The following is a 24,635-nucleotide window of genomic DNA, read 5'->3' as shown; positions in this document are numbered from 1 at the left end:
TGGACGATAGTCTAAAAGATTTCTCACCTCCCTTGATATGCCGGAACATCATTTTTCCACTAAATTTATGTGCTCCCCCTTCACAGTATGAAGATAATACTGGGCAGCAACTGTCCAAACAGAGGTTAGATATCCCAAACCCTCTTGTACTCTAGTATACTTGTGTTATTACTTTTCTTCAATGGTATGTGAGCAGAAGTGAAATATCACCTATAGACCAAGGCAATTAAAAAACTAGTGGAAATTCCCTTCTCTCAGTTTTCTTCCTCCAACTATATGTAGGAATCCCTGAATCCCTAAAGGACGAAGGAATCACAAGATGGAAGAAGCTTGGCTCCCTGAATCACCACATGGGAATACATACATGTGTCTTGGTCAGCTTTTTCACTGCTGTGACTAAAGGACCCAACCAGAACAACTACGAAGGAGAAAAGGTTTATTAGAAGGCTCACTGTTTCAGAGATCTTAGTCCATAAAAGACCAGCTTCATTCCTTGGGGCTCGTGGCAAGGCAAAACATCGTGGCAGAAGAGTGTGGCAGAGGGAAGTAGCTCACATGGAAGCAGAGAGAGAGGCTGCACTTACCAAAAGCAAATATATACTCCAAAGCCATGCCCCCAATGTACCATCTCCTTCAGCCACACCCTACTGTTTCAGTTTCCACTCAGTTAATCCCTATCAGGGATCAATTCACTGATTGGGTTAAGACTTTTACAACCCATTCATTTCTCCTCTGAACCTTCTCGTCTCACATGTAAGCTTTTGGCAGATACCTTCCATCCAAACCATAACACATGCAATTCTTAAATTATCAAATCTTTTATTGTATCAGAATATTGAAAACTTGGGATTTGTTATATCAGCTGGAAATACCCTAACTAATATTCCCTAAAATAGTTATTGACTCTTAGATAAATTGTAGGAATGTTTTTCAAAACATGGAAAAAGAATTACCTATGATTCTCAGATTACTGTGACTTTATTTGAAAATCCAAACAACAGAAAAATTTCCTATGAAAGATCTCATTTTGGTTATTTTCTTGGTTTTCTAACTCCATTAGAATGTTAGCTCACACAAATGGGGACCTTGCTTATATTGTTCATCTAAACAGTGCCAATGATACAGACACATAATAAATATTCATAAAAAAACAAAATGTAATTTATAAAATGACTTTGTATACAAATCAATTATTAATATGTCTGATGTTCTGGATAATCACAACTTTTAACTAAATAATAAAATATCCATATGAAAACATGACTCAGGGAGTTTGAAAATCTCAAAGTAACTGTGGTTGCCTTCTTGCTTGAAAGTTATTTTGGAGAAAAACTTTATCACCTTATTATTTTATCACTTGTTAACTTTGTCACTTGGTTGCCAGTTCAGACCTTCTCAAAGAAGAAAAATTTAATTCACTGAGTGTTTGCACTGAAAACTTCATCACTTCCTACTGGGTTGAAGTAAATAAAGATTATGTTTTTGCCCATAAAAGCTTAATTGAGTCAATGACAATTCAAAATGTACCAGCAGGAAATATTTTTCACTACATGTTCTTTCAGAAGATAATCATGAGTTCATTATAACAGGATTATTTCTGAGGTATAAAACACATAATAATATTAATTTAAGGAAAGCATATTATTGAGGAAATATTCAATTTTAATTTTATTCAATTTGAAAACATTACCAAGTCAATAAACAAACTTAACTAAAGGGCATTTTGAAAGTATCATGTAATTCAGAGGAAGTGATAACTCTAATCTGTCTCAATAATTTTCCTACATTGAAAAGTTAGTTCTAGTAGTTCAGAACTCAGAGGAATCAGAGAAGTAGCTACAAATTAGAAATGTTGTTGTTATTTCTTTGCTACTCCCAACCGCATGTTACTTTATCCAGGGAAGTCATGCCTCATATTTTACCCCTTTTTCCCCAACCCACCACTGACCTGTAACACAAGAGAATGTAAAAGTGTTATCAAGGTCAGCTGCTAATGTCAGTTAGAGGAAATGTAGATTGAGGATTGTGACTATGAAAAAGTCAGAAACCAGAATAATCCATGGGTTTATTCATTCGTATTCAGATATACCCTATAACTTTGAGGGGAAAAAAACTATGAGAAGCTGTGATGAATAAATAATAATATACAAAATTTCAGGGGGCAGAGCCCTAGGAAGTATACTCCTAGTTAAATGTTTAAGAAAAGAGTCTCTGTGTGTGTGTGTGTATGTGTGTGTGTGTTTTTGTGTGTTTGTGCACACATGCATGTGAATGCCATTTGGAATAGTATTTGTCACAAGTTAAGAAAACTGTGCTCAGATATAGTTCAAATGCTTTAGAGAACTAGTGTGCAGTAATTCTTAATACAGTGAGTGGTATTTGTCACCTTTCTTACTTTCTTTCTTTCTTTCTTTCCTTCCTTCCTTCCAGCATTTGTATTTGCATCAATGAATCCAATGTTATATTTAGTCACTTCTTCAGTTGAATTTATGGAAGAAGGCAGAGGCAGGAATTGTTCATGGTGACAGAGTATCCAAAAATTATTCACCTTTAACTTTGGCATGTTTTCTGAACTTGTATTGAAAATATGGTGTTTCAGATAGTTGTGATGTTGATTTCAACTAATTAATGTACTCCTGATTTGAAGACTTACATAAAAAGGGATTGATCTCATGTCAACTCTGCCTTACCATCCTCTGAATACTTTTTACTCAGAGATGTAGAGATATCTCACAGTAGTTACAACTTCCCCTGTCAAAATTTCAAGTTTTTGACATTTGGAAACTAGAGCGGCCATCTTGGGTAATCTGAAGCCGTAGCTCCGATCTTTAGGTGGGGCAAATCCCATCCTGCGACGCCTGCTAGAGGCTTGAAGCTCATTGTCAGGGTATTGCTAAGTTGTGTAGAGCCTCGGCTAAGTTGCTGAGGCTGGCCTTGAACTTGTGATCCTCCAGCCTTAGTCTCCCAAGTCGCTGGAATTACAGAGGAGAAATCACTCTGAAGACATGAAATCTCAACATAGAGAGAGGTTATCAAGAAGGCAATTAGAGAGGTTCAAGATGGCGGACTAGAGGGCGGCTGCATTTCATGTTGCTCCAGGACTCAAGATTCAAAAGAGGAGATAGTGACTTGGGACCAACTCAAAGCTGCCGGGTGAGTTTCTCCCATAGGGGAGGCGTCCCAGATGGGGCAGTAGCCCCGGAACGCAGAGAACTTTGTGAAGTAGAGTGACTCAGCGAGACGCCCCTCCCCCGCCGGAGCGGTAAACACGGACAGCAAAGCGGAGCGAAAAATGGCGGATTGAAGTTTCCAGGACTGCGGGCAGCTTCTCTAACCTAAGGAGACTTGTCTGCGAAGGGTGAGGCTCCCAAGCCCAGGAGGGAGGTCCGGGCCCCTGGGAACATTGCCTGAGAAGGCTGCCTTGCCCAGGCAGCAAGACACACCTCCCCCGCCGGAGCAGTGAACTCGGAAAGCAGGGAAGTTTGCAAAGGAGGTTGCGCGACACACCGCTTGGTTTTGAAGCGATCTGCCAGGGCTCCAGCGGCTGACAGAGAAAGAGTGGGGCAGCGAGTTGTTTGGATCCAGCAACCGCCTGAGCAATGGGGAGGGGGCTGCCCAGAGGAGGTGGAGGTACGCAGTGAGTGCCTTGGTCTCCAAGCGCCCACACAGAGCACCGGGTGGCTGCCTGGAGGAAGAGACGAGTGACGGGTCACTGGGGCTTGGAGCATATGTACGAGGCTCCAAGTGACTGGTCAGAGGGCGGGTTGCATAGCCAGGCGATTAGGTGCATAGCACGGTCCGGTCCAGGGACCTAGGCACCTTTTCTTGAATGAACTACACAGAGACAAGCTGAGGGGCAAAGTGACGGTTCCAGGACTGCGGGCAGCTTCTCTAAGAAGGGACAACCTAAGGAGACTCGTCTACGAAGGGTGAGGCTCCCAGGCCCAGGAGGTAGGTCTGGGCCCCTGGGAAGGCTGCCCTGCCCAGGCAGCAAGACACACCTACCCCCGCTGGAACAGTGAGTTCGGAAAGTGGGGAACCTTGCAGAGGAGGCCGAGCAGCACACCGCTTTCTTTTTTGGTTTTTTGGAGCAATCTGCCAGGGCTCCGGGGGCTGCCAGAGAAAGAGTTGGGTGGCGAGCTATTTGGATTCAGCAACCGCCTGAACAACGGGGAGGGGGCTGTCCTGAGGAGGTGGAGGTGCGCAGTGAGTGGCTTGGTCTCCAAGCGCCCACACAGAACACCAGGCAGCTGCCTGGAGGAAGAGACGAGTGACGGGTCACTGGGGCTTGGAGCATATGTACGAGGCTCCAAGTGACTGCTCAGAGGAGGGGTCGCATAGCCAGGAGATTAGGTGCAAAGCACGGTCCCAGCCGGGGATCTAAGCACCTTTTCTTGAAAGAGCTACACAGAGACCAGGTGAGGGGTGGAGCGAAGGTTCCAGGACTGCGGGCAGCTTCTCTGAGGAGGGGCCACCTAAGGAGACTCGTCTGCGAAGGGCAGGGCTCCCAAGCCCAGGAGGTAGGTCCAGGCCCCTGGAAACATTGCCTGGGAAGGCTGCCCTGCCCAGGCGGTAGTTGTGGACTGAGGGGAAACTCTAGGAGGGGAACGGACTAGCGAGACCTCCCCACCGGGTGGGTCTTCCCCGCCGAGTGAGGTTTTACCACAAAGACGGTAAAACCAGAGACACAGGCCCAAACAGGCATTGCCTCAGCCCGCAGTCTAGTTCCCCTTTGGATGACCATTGGTCAACAAGTAGAGGCACCTCTGCCCTCTAGCAGGGAATATACCCCACCTGAAGACCACCACCCCTAGAGAGGCAGCTACCTAGGGGAACACCGAAGTATCAACTTCCTCTAAGACTTCAGGCTACTGAAGGATAAGAGGGGATACACTAGCAATCTTCAGGGACATTATAAGTCAATAGAGGAAATCTGAAACATCTCTGCAGTCCACTGATACCTGAACAATATGAGAAAACAAGGGAAGGAAATGCCTCAAACAAATCTGGATGTTATATCAATAAAATCCAATGACAGCATGGCAGAAGAAATGTCAGAAAGGGAGTTCAGAATGTATATAATCAACATGATAAGGGAAGCAAACGATGAAATGAAAGAGCAAATGCAGGCATTGAATGAACGCACCAATAGACAGTTAAAAGAGCAAATACAGGAAGCAAAAGACCATTTCAATAAAGAGTTAGAGATTTTGAAAAAAAACCAAACAGAAATCCTTGAAATGAAGGAAACAATAAACCAAATTAAGAACTCCATAGAAAGCACAACCAATAGGATAGAACACCTGGAAGACAGAACCTCACATATTGAAGACAAAATATTTAACCTCGAAAACAAAGTCGAACAAACAGAGAAGATGGTAAGAAATCATGAACAGAATCTCCAAGAACTATGGGATATCATGAAAAGGCCAAATTTGAGAATTATTGGAATTGAGGAAGGTTTAGAGAAACAAACCAAAGGAATGAACAACCTATTCAATGAGATAATTTCAGAAAATTTCCCAAATCTGAAGAATGAAATGGAAAATCAAGTTCAAGAGGCTTATAGGACTCCAAATACACAAAATTACAACAGACCCACACCAAGGCACATTATAATGAAAATACCTAACATACAAAATAAAGACAGAATCTTAAAGGCTGTGAGAGAAAAGAACCAAATTACATTCAGGGGGAAGCCAATACGGATATCAGCAGATTTTTCAAACCAGACCCTAAAAGCTAGAAGGGCCTGGAATAACATTTTTCAAGTCCTAAAAGAAAATGGATGCCAACCAAGAATCTTATACCCAGCAAAACTTAGCAGATTTGACGACGAAATAAAATCCTTCCATGATAAACAAAAGCTAAAAGAATATACAAAAAGAAAGCCAGCATTACAGAACATTCTCAGCAAAATATTCCATGAAGAAGATATGAAAAACAAAGAAGCAAATCAGCAAAGGGAGGAGATATCCTAAAGGAACTCTCAAATAAAGAGGAACCAAGTCATGTCAAAAATAAGCAAATAAATGAATAAAATGAGTCAAATGACTGGGAATACAAATCATATCTCAATAATAACCCTGAATATTAACGACCTGAATTCATCAATCAAAAGACATAGACTGGCAGATTGGATAAAAAAGAAAGATCCAACAATATGTTGCCTGCAAGAGACTCATCTCTTAGAAAGAGATACCCATAGACTAAAGGTGAAAGGATGGGAAAAAAATTACCATGCACATGGACCCAGCAAAAAAGCTGGGGTATCCATCCTCATTTCAGATAAAGTGGACTTCAAGCCAAAGTTAATCAGAAGGGATAAAGAAGGACATTTCATAATGCTTAAGGGAACCATAAATCAGCAAGACATAACAATCATAAATATCTATGCCCCAAACAGTGGCTCACCCATGTATGTCAAACAAATCCTTCTCAATCTCAGAAATCAAATAGACCACAATACAATAATACTAGGTGATTTTAACACGCCTCTCTCACCACTGGACAGATCTTCCAAACAAAAATTGAACAAAGAAACCATAGATCTCAATAACACAATCATTAATTTAGACTTAACAGACATTTATAGAATATACCATCCAACCAAGAGCGAATACACTTTCTTCTCAGCAGCACATGGATCCTTCTCTAAAATAGACCATATATTATGCCACAAAGCAAATGTTAGCAAATACAAGAAGATAGAGACACTTCCTTGTATTTTATCAGACCATAATGGATTGAAACTAGAAATAAATGAAAGAGCAAAAAACAGAAATTACTCCAACACCTGGAGATTAAACAATATGCTATTATATGAGGAATGGATAACAGAAGATATTAGGAAGGAAATTAAAAAATTCTTAGAGGTAAACGAGAACAAAGAAACATCATATCAAAATCTCTGGGACACTATGAAAGCGGTACTTAGAGGAAGATTTATTTCATGGAGCGCATTTAATAAAAGAAGTAAAACTCAAAAAATAAACGACCTAACACTACATCTCAAAGTCCTAGAAAAAGAAGAACAGACCAACACCAAAAGTAGTAGAAGACAGGAAATAGTTAAACTCAGAGCTGAAATCAACGAAATTGAAACGAAAGAAACAATACAAAAAATTGACAAAATAAATAGCTGGTTCTTCGAAAAAATAAACAAAATTGATAAACCTTTAGCCACACTAACAAAGAGAAGAGGAGAGAAAACCCAAATCACCAAAATTCGGAATGAACAAGGAAATATCACAACAGACACGATTGAAATACAAAACATAATTAGAAGCTATTTTGAAAATCTATATTCCAACAAAATAGAAAATTTCGAAGATATCAACAAGTTTCTAGAGACCTATGAATTGCCTAAACTAAACGAGGAGGACATACATAATTTAAATAGACCAATTTCAAGTAATGAAATAGAAGAAGTCATCAAAAGCCTAACAACAAAGAAAAGTCCAGGACCTGATGGTTTCTCAGCCGAGTTCTACAAAACCTTTAAAGAAGAGCTCATTCCAATACTTTTCAAAGTATTCCATGAAATAGAAGAGGAGGGAACCCTCCCAAACTCATACTATGAAGCCAATATCGCCCTGATACCTAAACCAGACAGAGACACATCGAGGAAAGAAAATTTCAGACCAATATCCTTAATGAACATCGATGCAAAAATTCTCAACAAAATTTTAGCAAATCGCATACAAAAATGTATTAAAAAGATAGTGCATCATGATCAAGTGGGTTTCATCCCAGGGATGCAAGGTTGGTTCAACATCAGGAAATCAATAAATGTAATTCACCATACCAACAGACTTAAAGTCAAGAATCACATGATTATTTCAATAGATGCAGATAAAGCATTTGATAAAATACAGTACCCCTTCATGCTCAAAACACTAGAAAAAGTAGGGATAGTGGGAACGTTCCTTAACATTGTAAAGGCCGTCTATGCTAAGCCCATGGCTAATATTATTCTTAATGGTGAAAAACTGAAAGCATTCCCTCTAAAATCTGGAACAAGGCAGGGATGCCCTCTCTCACCACTCCTATTCAATATCGTCCTTGAAACTCTAGCCAGAGCAATTAGACAGACCAAAGAAATTAAAGGGATATGAATTGGAAAAGAAGAACTCAAACTATCCCTATTTGCTGATGATATGATTATATACTTAGAGGAACCAGGAAATTCCACCAGAAAACTCTTAGAACTCATAAGTGAATTCAGTAAAGTAGCAGAATACAAGATCAATGCTCATAAATCCAATGCATTTTTATACATAAGTGATGAATCTTCAGAAAGAGAAGTTAGGAAAACTACTCCATTCACAATAGCCTCGAAAAAAATAAAATACTTGGGAATCAATCTCACAAAAGAGGTGAAAGACCTCTACAATGAGAACTACAGAACACTAAAGAAAGAAATTCAAGAAAACCTTAGGTCATGGAAAGATCTCCCATGTTCTTGGATAGGAAGAATTAATATTGTCAAAATGGCCATACTACCAAAAGTGCTATACAGATTCAATGCAATTCCAATTAAAATCCCAAAGATGTACCTTACAGAAGTAGAACAAGCAATCATGAAATTCATCTGGAGGAATAAGAAACCCAGAATTGCTACAGCAATCCTTCGCAGGAAAAATGAAGCAGGGGGTATTGCAATACCTGAACTTCAACTGTACTACAAAGCAATAGTAACAAAAACGGCATGGTATTGGTACCAAAATAGACAGGTAGATCAATGGTACAGAATAGAGGACACGGACACAAACCCAAACAAATATAATTTCCTCATACTAGACAAAGGGGCCAAAAATATGCAATGGAGAAAAGATAGCCTCTTCAATAAATGGTGCTGGGAAAATTGGAAATCCATATGCAACAGAATGAAAATAAACCTATATCTCTCACTGTGCACAAAACTAAACTCAAAATGGATTAAGGACCTCGGAATCAGACCAGAGACCCTGCATCTTATAGAAGAAAAAGTAGGTCCAGATCTTCAACATGTCGGCTTAGGACCAGACTTTCTCAACAGGACTCCCATAGCACAAGAAATAAAAGCAAGAATCAACAACTGGGATAGATTCAAACTAAAAAGCTTTCTCTCAGCAAAGGAAACTATCAGAAATGTGAAGAGAGAGCCTACAGAGTGGGAGAATATCTTTGCCAACCATACCTCAGATAGAGCGCTAATTTCCAGAATCTATAAAGAACTCAAAAAACTCAACACCAAGACTACAAATAACCCAATCGACAAATGGTCTAAGGAAATGAACAGACACTTCACAGAAGAAGACCTACAAACAATCAACAAACATATGGAAAAATGTTCAACATCTCTAGTAATAAAAGAAATGCAAATCAAAACCACCCTAAGATTCCATCTCACCCCAATCAGAATGGCGATTATCAAGAACACAAGCAACAACAGGTGTTGGCGAGGATGTGGGGAAAAAGGTACACTCATACATTGCTGGTGGGGTTGCAAATTAGTGCAACCACTCTGGAAGGCAGTATGGAGATTCCTTAGAAAACTTGGAATGGAACTACCATTTGACCCAGCTATCCCACTCCTTGGCCTATACCCAAAGGACTTAAAATCAGCATACTACAGAGATACAGCCACATCAATGTTCATTGCTACTCAATTCACCATAGCCAGATTGTGGAACCAACCTAGATGCCCTTCAGTTGATGAATGGATAAAGAAACTGTGGCATATATATACAATGGAATATTACTCAGTCATAAAGAATGATAAAATTATGGCATTTGCAAGCAAATGGACGAAATTGGAGAATATCATGCTAAGTGAGATAAGCCAATCTCAAAAAACCAAAGGAAGAATGATCTCGCTGATAAGTGGATGATGATACATAATGGGGCGTGGGAGGGGTTAGTTTTAGGGTTAGAGTGAGGGTTAGGGAGGGGGGCAAGAATGGGGGAAGGATGGACTGTATAGAGGGAAAAGAGGGATGGGAGGGGTGGGGGGAAGGGGAAAAATAACAGAATGAATCAACCAACATCACCCTATGTAAACGTATGATTACACAAATGGTATGCCTTTACTCTATGTACAAACAGAGAAAGAACATGTATCCCATTTGTTCACAATAAAAAAAAAATTTCAAGTTTTTAAAAAGTCGTCTTTATTCGTTATGTAAAATTAGTACTTGTCAATAAAATCATAGATTCAACAGTTTTCCTTACAAGGTAGTGCTAAGTTTCCCACATCAAGAATAACAGCCTAAAAGTTTGTGATATTAACCCAGGTCAGTCCCCCCACTCCTTCCTCTCTACCTAATGCCTAATGCTAAAACCTTCTAAACTCATTGTACACTGAACAGGATTGCTATGACCTGATTGCAAGGGGAGGAAAGTTTGCCTTTTGCTTTCTAAAATAAACTTTTGTCGATAAACTTTACATTTTATTTTATATTGATTCAAGTGTTATGAGATAAGCCATCATTTTTGGAGGATGCATGCCTAGCCAGGTTTATAACCGATAAAAAGGAAATTAAATTTTTCTCAGCTAGGAGGAAAGAGAGAATACACATACTTTACTCAAGACTTAAACTACCTCCTGAAGACACAACCCATTCCAACTCTTTCAGAGACATTTTCAGTGGCCTTTGGGAAGCTTTGGGGATGCTCTCCTGATCATCTTTGGGATCATAAAAAATTTGATGGGAAAAAAATTCTTGAGGTTCAATGACTAGTAAGTAAAACTTATATTGCTGATGTTAAGACATGATAAGGACCAAATGCCCTCCATCTTGGATATTGGAGTGATGATGCCCCTGCTAGTTCCCTCTTGAGCCTATTATAACCATAGGGAGAAGAAAGTAAAAACCTTTGTCATAACTGAAAAGGAGCTGAATCTGATTGAGTTTTCTGGGGATTAGAGACAAAGTATGCTGGTGGATCTCACTGTTGACCTTGTAAGAGTTAGCAGCTGAATTCCTGTTCCCATGTCATCTCCAAGTCACATTGGTTAACATTATATCTAATTAAAAGAGTAATATCAGTAATTGTGAACAAGGACTATCAAAATGATTCATTGTGGTCATGTACATAGTCTATAAATACAGGCCAACATTCTTGCTGTAAAGCAGAAAAAAACTTCTTGAAGAGCTCCTCTATTCAGTCACTGCTGGAAGAAGAATTACTGTGTCTAAATTAGTAAGGGAATCAGTCTTCAGAGCATAGGGTTTGGCCAGCATAGGTAACTTTGATGCAAAACTTAAAAGAATGAGCAAGATAGGAAGGAAGGGGGTGGGAGAGAGAGAGAGAGAGAGAGAGAGAGAGAGAGAGAGAGAGAGAGAGAGAGAGAGAGGGAGAGAGAGAGGGAGAGAGAGAGAATGAGAATGAATGAGAATGAATGATTAAAAGCATCCTTCCCCTTTGCAGGGCTTGATTTAGAAAGCAGAGCACCCACTGCACCCTGTGAGACACTTCAGTGAAGTACAGACAGTTTAACTCTCGGTCATGGCCTTGATTCCATTGTCACTTTAAGTAAAAGTAGATAATTACTGATGGTTTTTAAATCTATAGATATTATGCAAAGCCAATTAAGAATTTACTAATAAGTAAATAATTCAGGAAATACTCTGTCAGTTTAAATAACTATTAAAGCCATATATTAGCTCTATAACTTTAGGAAAAAATATACCTTTTGTGAGTCAAACAGTGTTTTAAAATTGATAAGAGTATAAGCAGTATACTGAGGTGAGATTTTGTAAAAATTTGAATCTTTGCAGACTCTTTTGGAATATGGATGTTTATAACAGTAATTAAAATAATCTTCCATGCTTATATCTATACATTTTTCATATTAAGTCCAAATTAGGTTAAATATTAGTGTACTTGTGAAAGTACTAAGAAAGCATCTTTTTCAAGAAATACACAAAGATTTTATTTGATGGAATTATTTAAAAGAAACCATATCATCTCTATCAAATAAATCTTCATGTCTGAAAGTTGAGGGAATAAGTTTCTATGATTAGAAAGGTGGGAAAACTTATTGACTACATCACTTACTACATCACTTTCATTGGGATCCTAGGTGAGTAGAGTTACTTGAGAGACTCCCCCATTTTCCTACCAACCTCAGTTGAAAGTGAACATTTAATTAAAATAACAAACATGACTACATAGTCACAAAGAGAGTAATCTAGCAGCTATATTACTTATGAAAGTAATATATTCATGAAAGGGTAATGCAAATTTTAATTGCAAAAATGAAAACATATTGGAAATGTCTCATTAAAAGAGAAAAGTGGTGGCTTCTTTTCACTTCCTGCTCAGTCTTCTTACATAGACATATGAAGTACCCTGTAATTGCATGTTTCTCAACCTGCATGGCAATCTTCATCATTGGAAGTTAAAAGTTATAGAAATCTCAATTTCTATCAGTATTTGCTCAAGGGGCTAATAACCTTTGCACAATACTTCATGCACCATTTAATGAGAAGATGCAACAGATATTTTTAATGATTTTAGAATTACGTCCATGTTTGCTAGTTTGTGTTATACATTTCAAGTCATCTCTATCCCTATTTAAAATCTATAGTCAATAAGGAAGCCATTATCCTCTCTTCTGAGGTACTATTTCATGTTTTCAATTTCTTCAGGGCCCATTTAAATTCCTTTCTTTTATGTTCTGATAAAGAGATGAATTTTAATTCAGTAATCACTTTCCACAGCAAGAGGCTGTGTAGCTAAATTCATGTCATTTAAAAATATACTTTAAGAAAGATTTTATGCTACAGAAATAGGTCAAAGAAATAGGACATTTTGTTGAGTAAAATGATCCTACCATCACCATATTAAATTATTTTCTACTTAGAAGATGATACTTTTGCAAGCCTTAATTGGGTGCACTTCAATATTTTAACCATTCATTTTCTATGCCTCCGTGGAGATTACCCAGAAATCAGGTGGGAAAATGCTCAATGTATAGACTTAAAAGTATTTTAAATCATTACTTTCTATGTATTGGAGCCTAAGTCCAAATCCTGTTTAGTCAAGTCTATGAAGAAATCTATCTTCATATTTGAAAGCAAAAGTAATATTTATTTCATTATGATCTAATGTTTGAGTACAAACAATAAGGCAATTATATTTAATTAAAACATCAGTATCAATTAACATTGTTCTCATGATTTATTTAAAATCCAGATATTTACAAGTGGTTTTAGAAATGCCTCTACATTTGTTAGTTTGTGTGATATATTTCAACTCATATCTAGTCACATTTTAAACTTATAGACAATGAGGAAGTGAATGTCCTCTCTTCTCTGGTACTATTTCATTTTACCCAGAAATAATGTGGGCAAATGATCAACATATACACTTACAAAGTATTTTTATGTATTTGATATTTGACTCTATTAAATAAATTTGGACACAGATTTAGTAATACTTCAATAATTCATGTTAGAAAATCTTATTCTCAGTCACTTATTTAAAACATGAAATCTATGCCAGTTGCTCCAAATATTTCAGTGAAAGGCCTATTGTATAAACCAGGAATAGTCAATAATAAAGAAGTGTAGAAAGCACAATCCTGCTTTTACCATATATGTGAGAACAAGGCTAAGGTTAAGTTTGTTCTGGTAACTCTTGACACATGTAGGTAGAATGTTAATCAGAGAGGTCATTATAAGATGCCATATAACTAACAGATGTTTTCTTTTTTTGTGTGTGTGGAGCTGGGGATTGAACCTGGGGCCTTGTGCTTGCAAGGCAGGCACTTTACCAACTGAGCCACATCCCCAGCCCCAGATGTTTTCCAAAAACATTTAAGGTGCGTAGTACCAGATTTAAAAATAAAATTGCTATGATTAAATAATTTACCTCAATATACTCATTTGATATGGATGTTTTTAAGGAATAGAAATTTAGTATGCAACAAAAGCTCTGTTTGCCAAATGACAGAATTTATGAACATTTAATGGGTTCTTACCAGAGCAATACACTGCATTTCAATGGTGCTTAGAGGTGGTCCAGGAAAGCTATGGATCTCAAGGTGATACCAGATTCTTAAACTGCTAAAATTATCACCTGAAAACAAAATGAAACAAAATGAAAACTTAAGGGAAAAAAACAGCACTTCTTAATATACACTTTGGAATCCCATACTTAACATACAAATTTGAGAATCAAGAACAGGCATCATTCCTAAACTCTTTTTCGTGAATTTGTTTGTCAAGGGAACTGAGGGGAGAATAAGTAGTCACTCTCATCACAATTTGTGATCAATAAGGGAATCCCTATCCTGTATGGCCATGAGAATATCTTGTCAAATCTCCTGGTCATATGTCTGCCCCAGTAACTAATAAAGTTCTCCATTGAAATATACTTAAGAATGTTTTACTCTTTTAAGTCAAGAATTAATCTTCTAAAGAAATAAACTTTTTCTCTTATTGCCCAAACATTCATATATTTGTATACAGAATTGTCTAAAGAATGCATTAAAATTCTCAAAGGTAAATTTTCAGTAACATAAGAACTTAGACTAAGGAGAAAGTCAGGTATATGAGATTTCAGGTTTTTCGGGATCATGAGAAAGGAGGCTAGCAATCCAGTTCAAGGAAAGGCAGAAAGGGGTTTGGACCCAGTAATGAGACAATGATGTTTACATCTATGTTCCTGATTGCTTTTAGAAAAAGCAGGCAATTCTGCCACTGCTGTTTTCCAAAGCCATGTCCTCCACTGTGAAACTGGAACCCTGATCAACCACAAAGTCCAGGGACTTGATATAGCAAGGTTTTATACTTGGATTAAATTCATTTTTTTCCTTTCCATTTTTTCCCCTCATCTTTTCAACTTCTCATTTTGATACTGTTTGTCTTCCGGCATTGAACTAACTCATGTTTTAAGATGTCCTTTAGTTTCAGTAAATTGTATGTATATTCACATTACTATTGTCATAATTCAAAAATTCCAAAAACTGTTAGGCTAGATTCTTTTACTTAGGTAAGTCACCAACCTCTTTTTTTTTTTTTTCTTTTGTGTGTGTGTGTGTACTGGGAATTGAACTCAGGGCCTTGTGCGTATAAGGCAAGCACTCTACCAACTGAGCTATATCCCCAGCCCAGTCACTAACCTCTTTGGGCCTTACTTCCCTCATCTATGAAGTAAGGGGCCCACAGAAGTGGCATTCACAGTATTTATTTTCTGAAAATCTTCTCCAGACGTATATTATTTTTCCTTGTATTACACTGTTGCATTTGTAAGGCATTTTGTGACACAGAACGACAATGAATGACATTGTGCTGTATTGCACGATGGTATTTTACTGCACTGTACTGTTCTGTACCATCTTTGTTGTACTACATTTTATTATATTCCATTCCATTCTAATACTTTATTTATTAAAAAAAAAAAACACTGAAAATTGGTGTGAAAATTGGTGGATCTGAGCCAGGCATGGTGGCACATGCCTATAATCCCAGCAGCTCGGGAGGCTGAGGCAGGAGGATTGCAAGTTCAAAGCCAGCCTCAGCAACTTAGCGAGGCCCTAAGCAACTTAGTGAGACCCTGTCTCAAAATAAAAGTAAAAAAGGGCTGGGGATGAAACTCAGTGATTGAGAGCCTCTGGGTTCATTGCCTGGTACAAAAAAAAAAAAAAAAAGAAAAAGAAAAAAGAAATTGGTGAATCTCAGAGACATTCAGAGCAATGAGATAAAGGGAGTAGTAGAAGGCTCTAGAGATCTAGGTAAGTTCTGATTCCAAATACCTGTAAGAAGTTAAGGGCAAACTTACCTTCACATTCTGAATTGACTCCTGTGCTTATTTATTTTACAGATACCAGTTTGTTTCCTTAAAACCATCAATGTGCAGAGAATAAGGTTGCCACATTCATACTGATGTGAGATCATGAAGGAAACTTATGCTCATATTTGTATGAACCTTTCCTTCAATTTCATTAAAGTGTTTTTGAGACATTTAAATGTGACTTCTCCCCAATTCCAAAAAAAAAAAAAAAAGAATCCTGAGGTTTTAAAAATGAAAACTATATCCTCTTCTAGGTTGCTCATAATCATTTTATCTGGGTCTTTCCAATGTTTTAACTCACACTGAACTCACAGAGAATAGAAACTGTATCTATGAGTAAGGAGATTACTTTGTGGCTCTGGGTAAGTACAAAACAGCAGAATTACTTGAGATCAGAAGACCAAGGTTCAAACCCTAATCTCAATTTGACCACCACTTCTTATGATCTTTTTGGCAAACTAACTCAACAGTCTGTCCATCTGTGGAATGGGTACTATATTAGTCAAGGATATCCAGAAGAATAGAACCAAAAAGGTAGGAGCATGTGTGTTTCAGAGATGGGAGGGATGACGGGTGTGGAAGGCAGATTCTGTTGTTTCTATTTCTCTGAAGAACTCTGGCTAATATAAATTCATTCAATAAAAAATGTCTTCTTTGGTATACCTCTTTGTCTCCTCAACTTGGCTCTTGTTGGACACCTCTTTCTAATAACCTCTTAAGTCAGTGCTACCCACCAAAGAACAATTCATTCCCCAGGAAACCTGCCCTGACTATTCCAATTCTTCATTATGGCATTTTCCTTTGGACTTCTAAAAAATATGATGTTTGACAATGGTCTAATAAAGTTTTATAATATAGGAAGGGAAAACAATAACATTTAATTTTCTTTGGCATGAGAATGAAGATCTTCTATTGAAATAAAAGCATATCACGTTAAAATAACATACTCATTAATATTTTATCACAGACTTTCTGTACTTTTGTTTTAATAACAGAAAAATATGCAAAGCTTTTTGCTTATGGTAGGCAGCTTCAAGTTGAAGTGTTATAATATATTGATATTAAGAGCAGTAAAAATCCAGAAAGTAGGCTATATTAAGTTAATCCTAAACTAATACAATAAGATTCTTACAGACATATGCAGTACAAATTTGGATATGCTTATGTATGCAAAGTATATATTTCATTTAAAAGTGAATGATGATAAAGGTTTGTGCAGATAATCATGAAACTCTCATCATAATTAATTTACCTGAGTCTTCCTCAAGAAAAATGGGAGATAGTTCTGATGGTGATTTCTGAATGGAGAGTTCTTGATCTGTATCTGCCCCTTCCTGAGACTCAACATTATCTCTGTTTTCAACAGAAAATGAAATTATACCTATAATACAAGATGCAAGATGTTAGATTAACCAGGAAGTAGTTTTCAAAACTAACAGGTTAGTCCCAAGTATTAAAGTAACTTTGGCTTGAAACATAAATATAAAACCAAACATAAATTGTAGATGGTAATATCAGAATTAAGCCTCAAAGAAGTATAGAACAATTTAATGGAAAATTTAAGAAAATATTTTCAAAATCTCCATTAAAATGGTAATTTTTCATCAGCTTTTCTGCAATAATTAAGAAAAAGATAAATAATAGAACTGTGTTAGCTTTCAGAAAACTTATTGATCCTGGGTTACTCTTTATACATATTTTCTTCTTAAGAAATGTTTAATGCTATATTTATTGTTTCATTTAAAAACATTAATTTTGTTTTATATATCATAATATCCCAAGCACAAATTTTCCTATAAATGTTTAATATGTAAAACATTAAACATTTTGTGATAAAGGTTGTTAGTGTCAAAAATTGTCACTATTTAGAATTTTTGTTAAATCAAAATTAACTTTTGTATGATTGGTATTAATTTTTTAAACTGGGGTTAATATATTTACAGAAATAATTCAGAAATTGGCCTTGATCTTTTAGTATGAACTTTACATAAACAAGGCTTTGTACACAAACCATGTATTCCTAGCCATGCATCATAATCAAATAGCTTAGATCAATGTCTAACAATATTGTGTAATTGAATTATGGTAGTCTTCATATTTTATTAGTTGTAAAGGCAATTAGAACTGAAATTAAAAGTCCAGATTTTCTTAGTTTTAATTTGACAGTGAACACCCTTCTGGGAAAAAAGATTTTGAAGGAATTATATATATTATTATATATATATGGGCTGGGGATAAGGCTCAATGGTTAAGCACCCCTGGGTTCAATCCCCAGTACGAAAAAGGAATTAAAAGTAGACATTCTCCATTCTAATTCATTTCAGTCATTATACACTCAACATATTTTTCCTTCCTCTGATTCATTCTTCAAAGTTTATTACAATTCTATTTTCTTCTAACAAATAGAAATTGGGAAATCATTGGTAAAAACAATTCTAGAGCCCTGTACGATTATCAAAATACCATATTTTATAGAATAAAAGGAGAAATTAAGTTCAGTATTTATCTCAAAGAATAGAAATGAGTGAAGAGAACTATGTAAGCAATTAAGGGTCTATTCTGTAGTTTAAGTTTTAATTCAAAGGACGTTTTTAAACAGTGCCTAATAGAATTATGCCACTAATTTACACTTTTTTCCAATGTAAAATCTTTTTTGTGGAAATGTCATTTTAAATTTATTTCCAATTACCTTTTTAAGTTTCACCTTATTTTTGGTTATTAATTAGTTGTTGTGGAACAAATAAGCAGTTGCATTATTATGTACTTATTACAAAGTGTAGCATTAGGCTTAGCAACTGATCGTTGGCAATGAACCTTTGAACCAAACGCAGTAAATAATAGTTTTGCACAGAATATGAGTTTCTAAAACATGATAGTTTTTTTCACAAAATATCTACATGTGATTATTTTGTTCCCTATATTCTGGTCTTTAGGATGAAGTCAATTGATACAAAAAGAAACAAACATGAATTAAATACCTGATTGTTAGTACTTGAATTTGTCAGTGATAGGAAAATTATTAGACTGCTTTGGAAAAGATATAAACATAATAAATAATGGTAATGTATCACAACAACTCTCTACATTAAGATTCAGCATTTTTGACAATAGAAATGTTCAATTTGTCTAAAAAGAGTGTGAGAAAAAAATTAATAATAGAAATTATAGCCTTTAAAGTTTCTAAAGCACAATTATTTTGAAAAATTGTTTTTGTCCCTTTGCAAACCCCTTTATGTAGTTGTTTGTTTTTTTTTTTTTTAATGTTTCTTTCAACAACCAGTAAGACAAATGTTTCCTAGAATGCAAGTTTGTTTGTTTTTTTGGCTGGGGATGGCTTTTCTCTAATTTCATATTAGCTTGTGAAAAAGTCATTTTCTATGGCAATAGTTAATCTGGCAAGGTCCTTGCTGTCTTTGCACATAGTCCCCTCACAGCAACCCCACCCTCTCCCCTGGCTTCATGCCTCATCACTCCCTGTTTTTATGGAGAAGACTCTGGAGGAACATTTCTGTAAGACTGGGATTTTATCAACTTGTGAATTTCTCAGAGCTTATTAGTTCAATCAAGAAGTCTTTTTTTTCTTTTGTATGTGTTTGATCTGTGCACATTATATTACACATGATCAAATGAACATAAATAATTATTATTTCTCTACTATTATATATCCAATATAATTTGAGTAGGCAAGGCTAAAATGGCCTGGGGAAACTTTGCCAAACCTCATTTTCCTTTTTTTTTTTTTTTTTTTTAATTTCTTTTTGAGAGGAATCTTCTTAAGTTGCCCCAAGCTAAAGTTAAATTCCTGGGTTCAAGTGATCCTCCTGCCTCAGTCCTAAGTAGCTGGTAGTATAAATATGTATCACTGTTCCTAGATCTCCTTTTATTTTGTTCTCTATTTTAAGCTTATTTTAAATTTATTTTCTCATTAAGGGACCAAAAAAAAAAAAAAAAAAAGCAAGGTGAGAAAAACAAAATTAGTGATTAGGGGTGATGAACAGAGCCTGGAGCAAAACATTCAAGCAGTGATGGTCCAGATAGCTATTAAAACTCTGATTCTTCCTGATATATATAAGAAAAAAATGATAAATTGCTTTTAAGCAAAAATTACAATGAAAACTTCTCTTTAATAGACACTTTGAAGAAAATTAAAAGGAAAGCAACGGATTGGAACAAAACTTTTGAAAACAGGTCTTTTGATGAAAAACATGATTCAAACTATACACGTATACACAAGCATATTTGTTTTTATTGTGTTTTGCTTTATTGTGCTTTGCAGATACTGTATTTCTGACAATTTAAGGTTTGTGACAACCTTGCTTGGAGCAAGTCTACCAGAGCCATTTTTCCCACAGCTCAAATGATGGCTAGCATTTTTCCATCAAGTATTTTTTAATTAAGGTATGTACATTGCTCTTTAGACATAATGTTATTGTACAATAGATTACAGTGCAGTGTAAACATAACTTGTATATGCACTGGAAAAGCAAAAAAATTCATGTGACTTGCTTTATTGCCATATTAAGTGTGGTGACCTAGAACTGAATCTATAATATATCTAAGTTATTTAAAAACTCTTGAAATTTAGCTGGGCATCGTGGCCCAAGCCTGTAATCCCAGTGGCTCAGGAGGCTAAGGCAGGAGGATTGCAAGTTCAAAGTCAGCCTCACCAACTTAGCAAGACCCTGTTTCAAAATAAAAAATAAAAAGGGGTGGGGATATGGCTCAGTGGGTAAAGCATCCCTGGGTTCAATAGCCAGTACCAAAAACAAATAACAAACAAAAATCTCTGAAATTTTAATAATAAGAAAATAAACAACCAATAAAGGGGGAAGGCAAAAGGGAAAGAATCTAAAAAGACATTTCAGTAAAGAAAATATATGGTGACAGATAAAGACATGTAAAGATGTTCGATATCATTATTCATTAAAGAAATGCAAAATAAGAGCACAGTGTAATAGCATTATATGCAAATTAAAAGGGCTAAAATTAAAATGACTAACCCTCCTAAGTATGGTCACTGTTGTAAAGGAACTGAAACACTAACATACTGCTGGTGGGAATGGAAAAAGAAGCAACCTCTTGGGAAACTGGTAGTTCCTTTACACATTGTGTACTTAGTTACCAGGTGATCTAGCCATTTCATTCATAAGTGATAAATGTCAGAGGAATGAAAGCATATGTCCATACAAAGACTTACACATGAATGTGCATAGCAGCTTATTTTTTTAATTTTTCCATAATGCTGGGAATGGAATCCAGGGCCTTGCAAATGCTAGTCAAGTGCTCTACCATTGAGCTACATCCCCAACTCACAGCTTTAATTTTAATTAAAAATAAAATGGGAAAATCTCACAAATGTTCATCAACAGACAAGCAGATTAAGAAATATTGATATAGCTTCCATAGAATATTGTTTAGCATTCAAAGGAATAAACTGTTGATACACATACCATGTGGATGGATCTCAAAAGATTGTGTACAAATACAGCAATCATAAAGGTTGCACAGTTTATGATTCATTTATATGCAATGTTATAAAATATGTATAAAATGATAGGTAACATACTGTGCCTAGAGTTAGGGTAGCTTAAGATATGAGGGATGAGGTTGGGAGAAAAGGACCAAAGATGGGCACAAGGAAAGTTTTTGGAGCACAGATATATTCATTGTCTCAAGTGTGTCAAAGGCTCCATAGGTATATATGTATGCTGAATTTTTTCAAAATGAATACTTTAAATAAGTGTGATTTATTGTCAGTTCTACAACAGTAAACCTGTTAAAAAATTATCCTGCCACTTCCTGGCAAGCACTGCTTATAAGTAAAACAACAGAAATTATGAATCATCCCAAATCAGAAGCACAAATAAGGTGTTCAAGTTAGCTAGGCCAAAATAAAGAAAAGAAAAAGGAGAAGGAGTCCATCAAGATAGAAGAAAGATCAGTGGAATAGAGGAAGGGAATGGAGGCGAGGGAGGAGGGGCAGGATAAGGGGAGAACAGTGGAATGAATTTGATCTAACTTTCCTATGTTCATATGTGAACATACCACAATGAATCTCACCCTCATGTATAGCCACAAGACACTAATTAAAAGCAATCAATAAAAATAAGTTAAAGCAGAAAGATCAGTAGAGTAGAGGGAAGGGAACAGGGGAAGGGAAGAGGGAAGGCAAGGGAAAATACTGGGGACTGAATTAGAGCAAATTATGTTCCATGCTCTTATAATTATGTCAAAACAAATCCTAATGTTATATATAACTAAAAAGAACCAATTTAAAAAAGACATGCAATTTAAAAAAGACATGCAAGTAAAGTTCAATCACTTATGTGATATCTTCCTAGCAATAGACATTGTCATGGGCAAAATAATTAATGAAGTATAATTAATGATGCCACCATATCTAGATACTCAGAAGAACTCTAATCTATGAATGCATCATCTCTTTCTCTCTCTTTCTAATTTCTACTAATCAATATTTCCTCTTAGTTTCATAAAGTAAAGACTGATTCACTGGTATCAAGGGTAAATGTTTGGTTATTTGTTTAGATTCACTACACTATGAATTTGACTTCCTAATTCTTCATGTAAAACATTTATTTTATTATTGTTTTCATTCAGATGTAAACATATTTTGTAAATTATTTCTAGATGAGTCAGAAAGGAATTTTAGCCTGACAAGGCATCTTTAAAATTTCTATCCCTGCAATAACAAACAAGGATAATCACGCCTCATAAAATTGCAAAAGTGGTCAAGGATAGTTTTGCTGGTATTTGTAAACTATTTTGAAGAATTTTCATGTTTAAAAAGTATTTAAAAACCACTATTAGCTATCTCTCCCTCTGGAGAAAGCCTACATTTTCCCTTGAATGTGTATTCCTTGTTTTACCCCAAAGGAATCTCTCTCTTGAGATTGCCTTCATTCTCCCTTGAAAATGTATCTACTCTCTGAAATAAATCTCTGTCTGTGCCTTTGGAAAAAAGCTATTATCTTTTAATATTTCAGATTTTCTGAGTAATCTTCTAATTATACTAATTCCAGTACATTTTGGTTAATTACTCACATTTTAGGAAAGTATCTTTGAAGGGTGCTTTAAACTTGAAAAGTTTCTAAAAATATTTTCTAGAAACAGTATAAATAAATATTTTACAATAAACCCTTGTGTCTGAGATTCTTATGTCTTCTATGAGAATAATCAGTGACCTACTAGATCACATTTCACTTGACTGTAAATAACCCTGTAAAACCTACAAAGATTCTTTTGACTAGCCAAGAAAACACACACACTCACACACACACACACACACACACACACACAGAGATCCAGAGAGTGAGAATGCACGTGTTAGAGAAAATCTCAATATTTGTAATAAAAAATGCTAAGTGTGCCTTACTAGTTCAAAATTCAAACATAAAGACTTTAATTAGAATATCCTGGGTGACTTCATCAGCCACTAGATCCTTCTTCCTAAAACAACTTGAATTTATACTCAATAGAGCATCACTCCCTAGGGAGAACTATGTCTCTAATACATAATTGAGAATTACAAGTGAGTACTGTGTCAATTTAACATTGGCCTTGTGGTAAACACCGGAGTTGCAGGAGTGTCTTTCCTTCATCTTGACAAAGTATATGCCCTTGCCAAATTTATGCTGTACTTCAAGGCCTAAATCTTCCTTGGTGGTGGTTCTTATAATTTATCGCACTCCTATTATTGCATTACTGAGCATGCTTTTCAATATTTTAGAAACAATTTCTGAAATACATTACTTCTGTCATTCAATATTGACTAGATACCTGCTGCTATGTGACTGGTGTTGACCTAGAGGCTGATTCTGGCCTGGTTGTGAAAAGGCAGAGAAAGAAGTATGAGACATCACTCATTGATCTATTAACATAAATGAATTTATCTCTAGCCAATCATTTAAATTGGAGTTGGGGTTAGAATTAGTACATATCTTGATTTGAGGGTTGTGAGACTGGAAGAAAAGGTCTAGTGCTCAAAAGCCCTTGAGAGTATTATCATGCAGGTGGCTAAAATCATCCTGAAACAGAGCTCACGCTGTTTGGGAAAGCACAGAAGATAAAAGCACAGAGAATCCAAAGTACCATGAGAGAATTCAAGCAAAACTAATCTATTCTCTCTGCAGTGCCTCAAGGTCCTGCCTTTATAAAATATTCCTTTCATCTGAAAGAGCATGAAACACTTTATTGCAACCAACACTTGTTTTCAAAGACCAGTGGCACCTGACTAGTCTGTATGCTTCTATAGCTATTGCAGTCCACACTGGTAATGGGAATAAGCCAACAAGATCCAAACTCAGTTTTGGTAAGGCTTTAATAGTACTCTTCCTGGCTTTTTCATTGAGAAAAGTTAGGATGGAGTAGGGACCAAAGCTCCAAATTCCCATATTCCCATATCATGTTAGGAAATTTTCAAAACAGGAATACATAGTCATCTAGCATTTTAGCCATTTGCCTGCCAAATTAGGAAGGGAAGAGTGAGGAGAAAGAAAAGGCAGAAAAAGCAAAAAATCTATGTTTCATAATGTCTGAGTATTTTCTGTGGTGTCATATTTACTGAGTTTCTTTCAACATTAAAGAGAGACAATACAGTAGAGTGATACAGAGCAAATATTGAGGAACCGAACTTTGCAGGTTCAGATTCCACTTCTGCCATTGACAAGTTATATTACTGTCAACAAGTTATCTCTGCCACGGTTTCCTCTTAAGTAAAACAAGATAAATAACAGTACCTAGAACAAACACTGTTTGCAGATTAGAAAAGTATATGTGGTGTTAGTAGTTATTATTAACAAAGGAAATATGTTTGTTCAATACTTAGTAGA

General features: G+C 36.1%; 1 protein-coding gene across 1 annotated transcript in view; it reads right to left on the bottom strand.

Annotated features, from left to right (window-relative positions):
• The window catches only part of Cfap47 (cilia and flagella associated protein 47), a 403,733-nt gene that overhangs the window by 115,145 nt on the left and 263,953 nt on the right, over positions 1–24,635 (bottom strand). Inside the window, 2 exon segments of the mRNA XM_047535909.1 lie at positions 13,973–14,070; positions 17,039–17,167. Coding sequence (XP_047391865.1) covers positions 13,973–14,070; positions 17,039–17,167 — 227 coding nt within the window.

The sequence above is a fragment of the Sciurus carolinensis genome, chromosome X (genome assembly GCF_902686445.1).
Source record: "Sciurus carolinensis chromosome X, mSciCar1.2, whole genome shotgun sequence".
NCBI lineage: Eukaryota > Metazoa > Chordata > Mammalia > Rodentia > Sciuridae > Sciurus > Sciurus carolinensis.
This window is presented reverse-complemented; position numbering and strand designations above follow the sequence as displayed.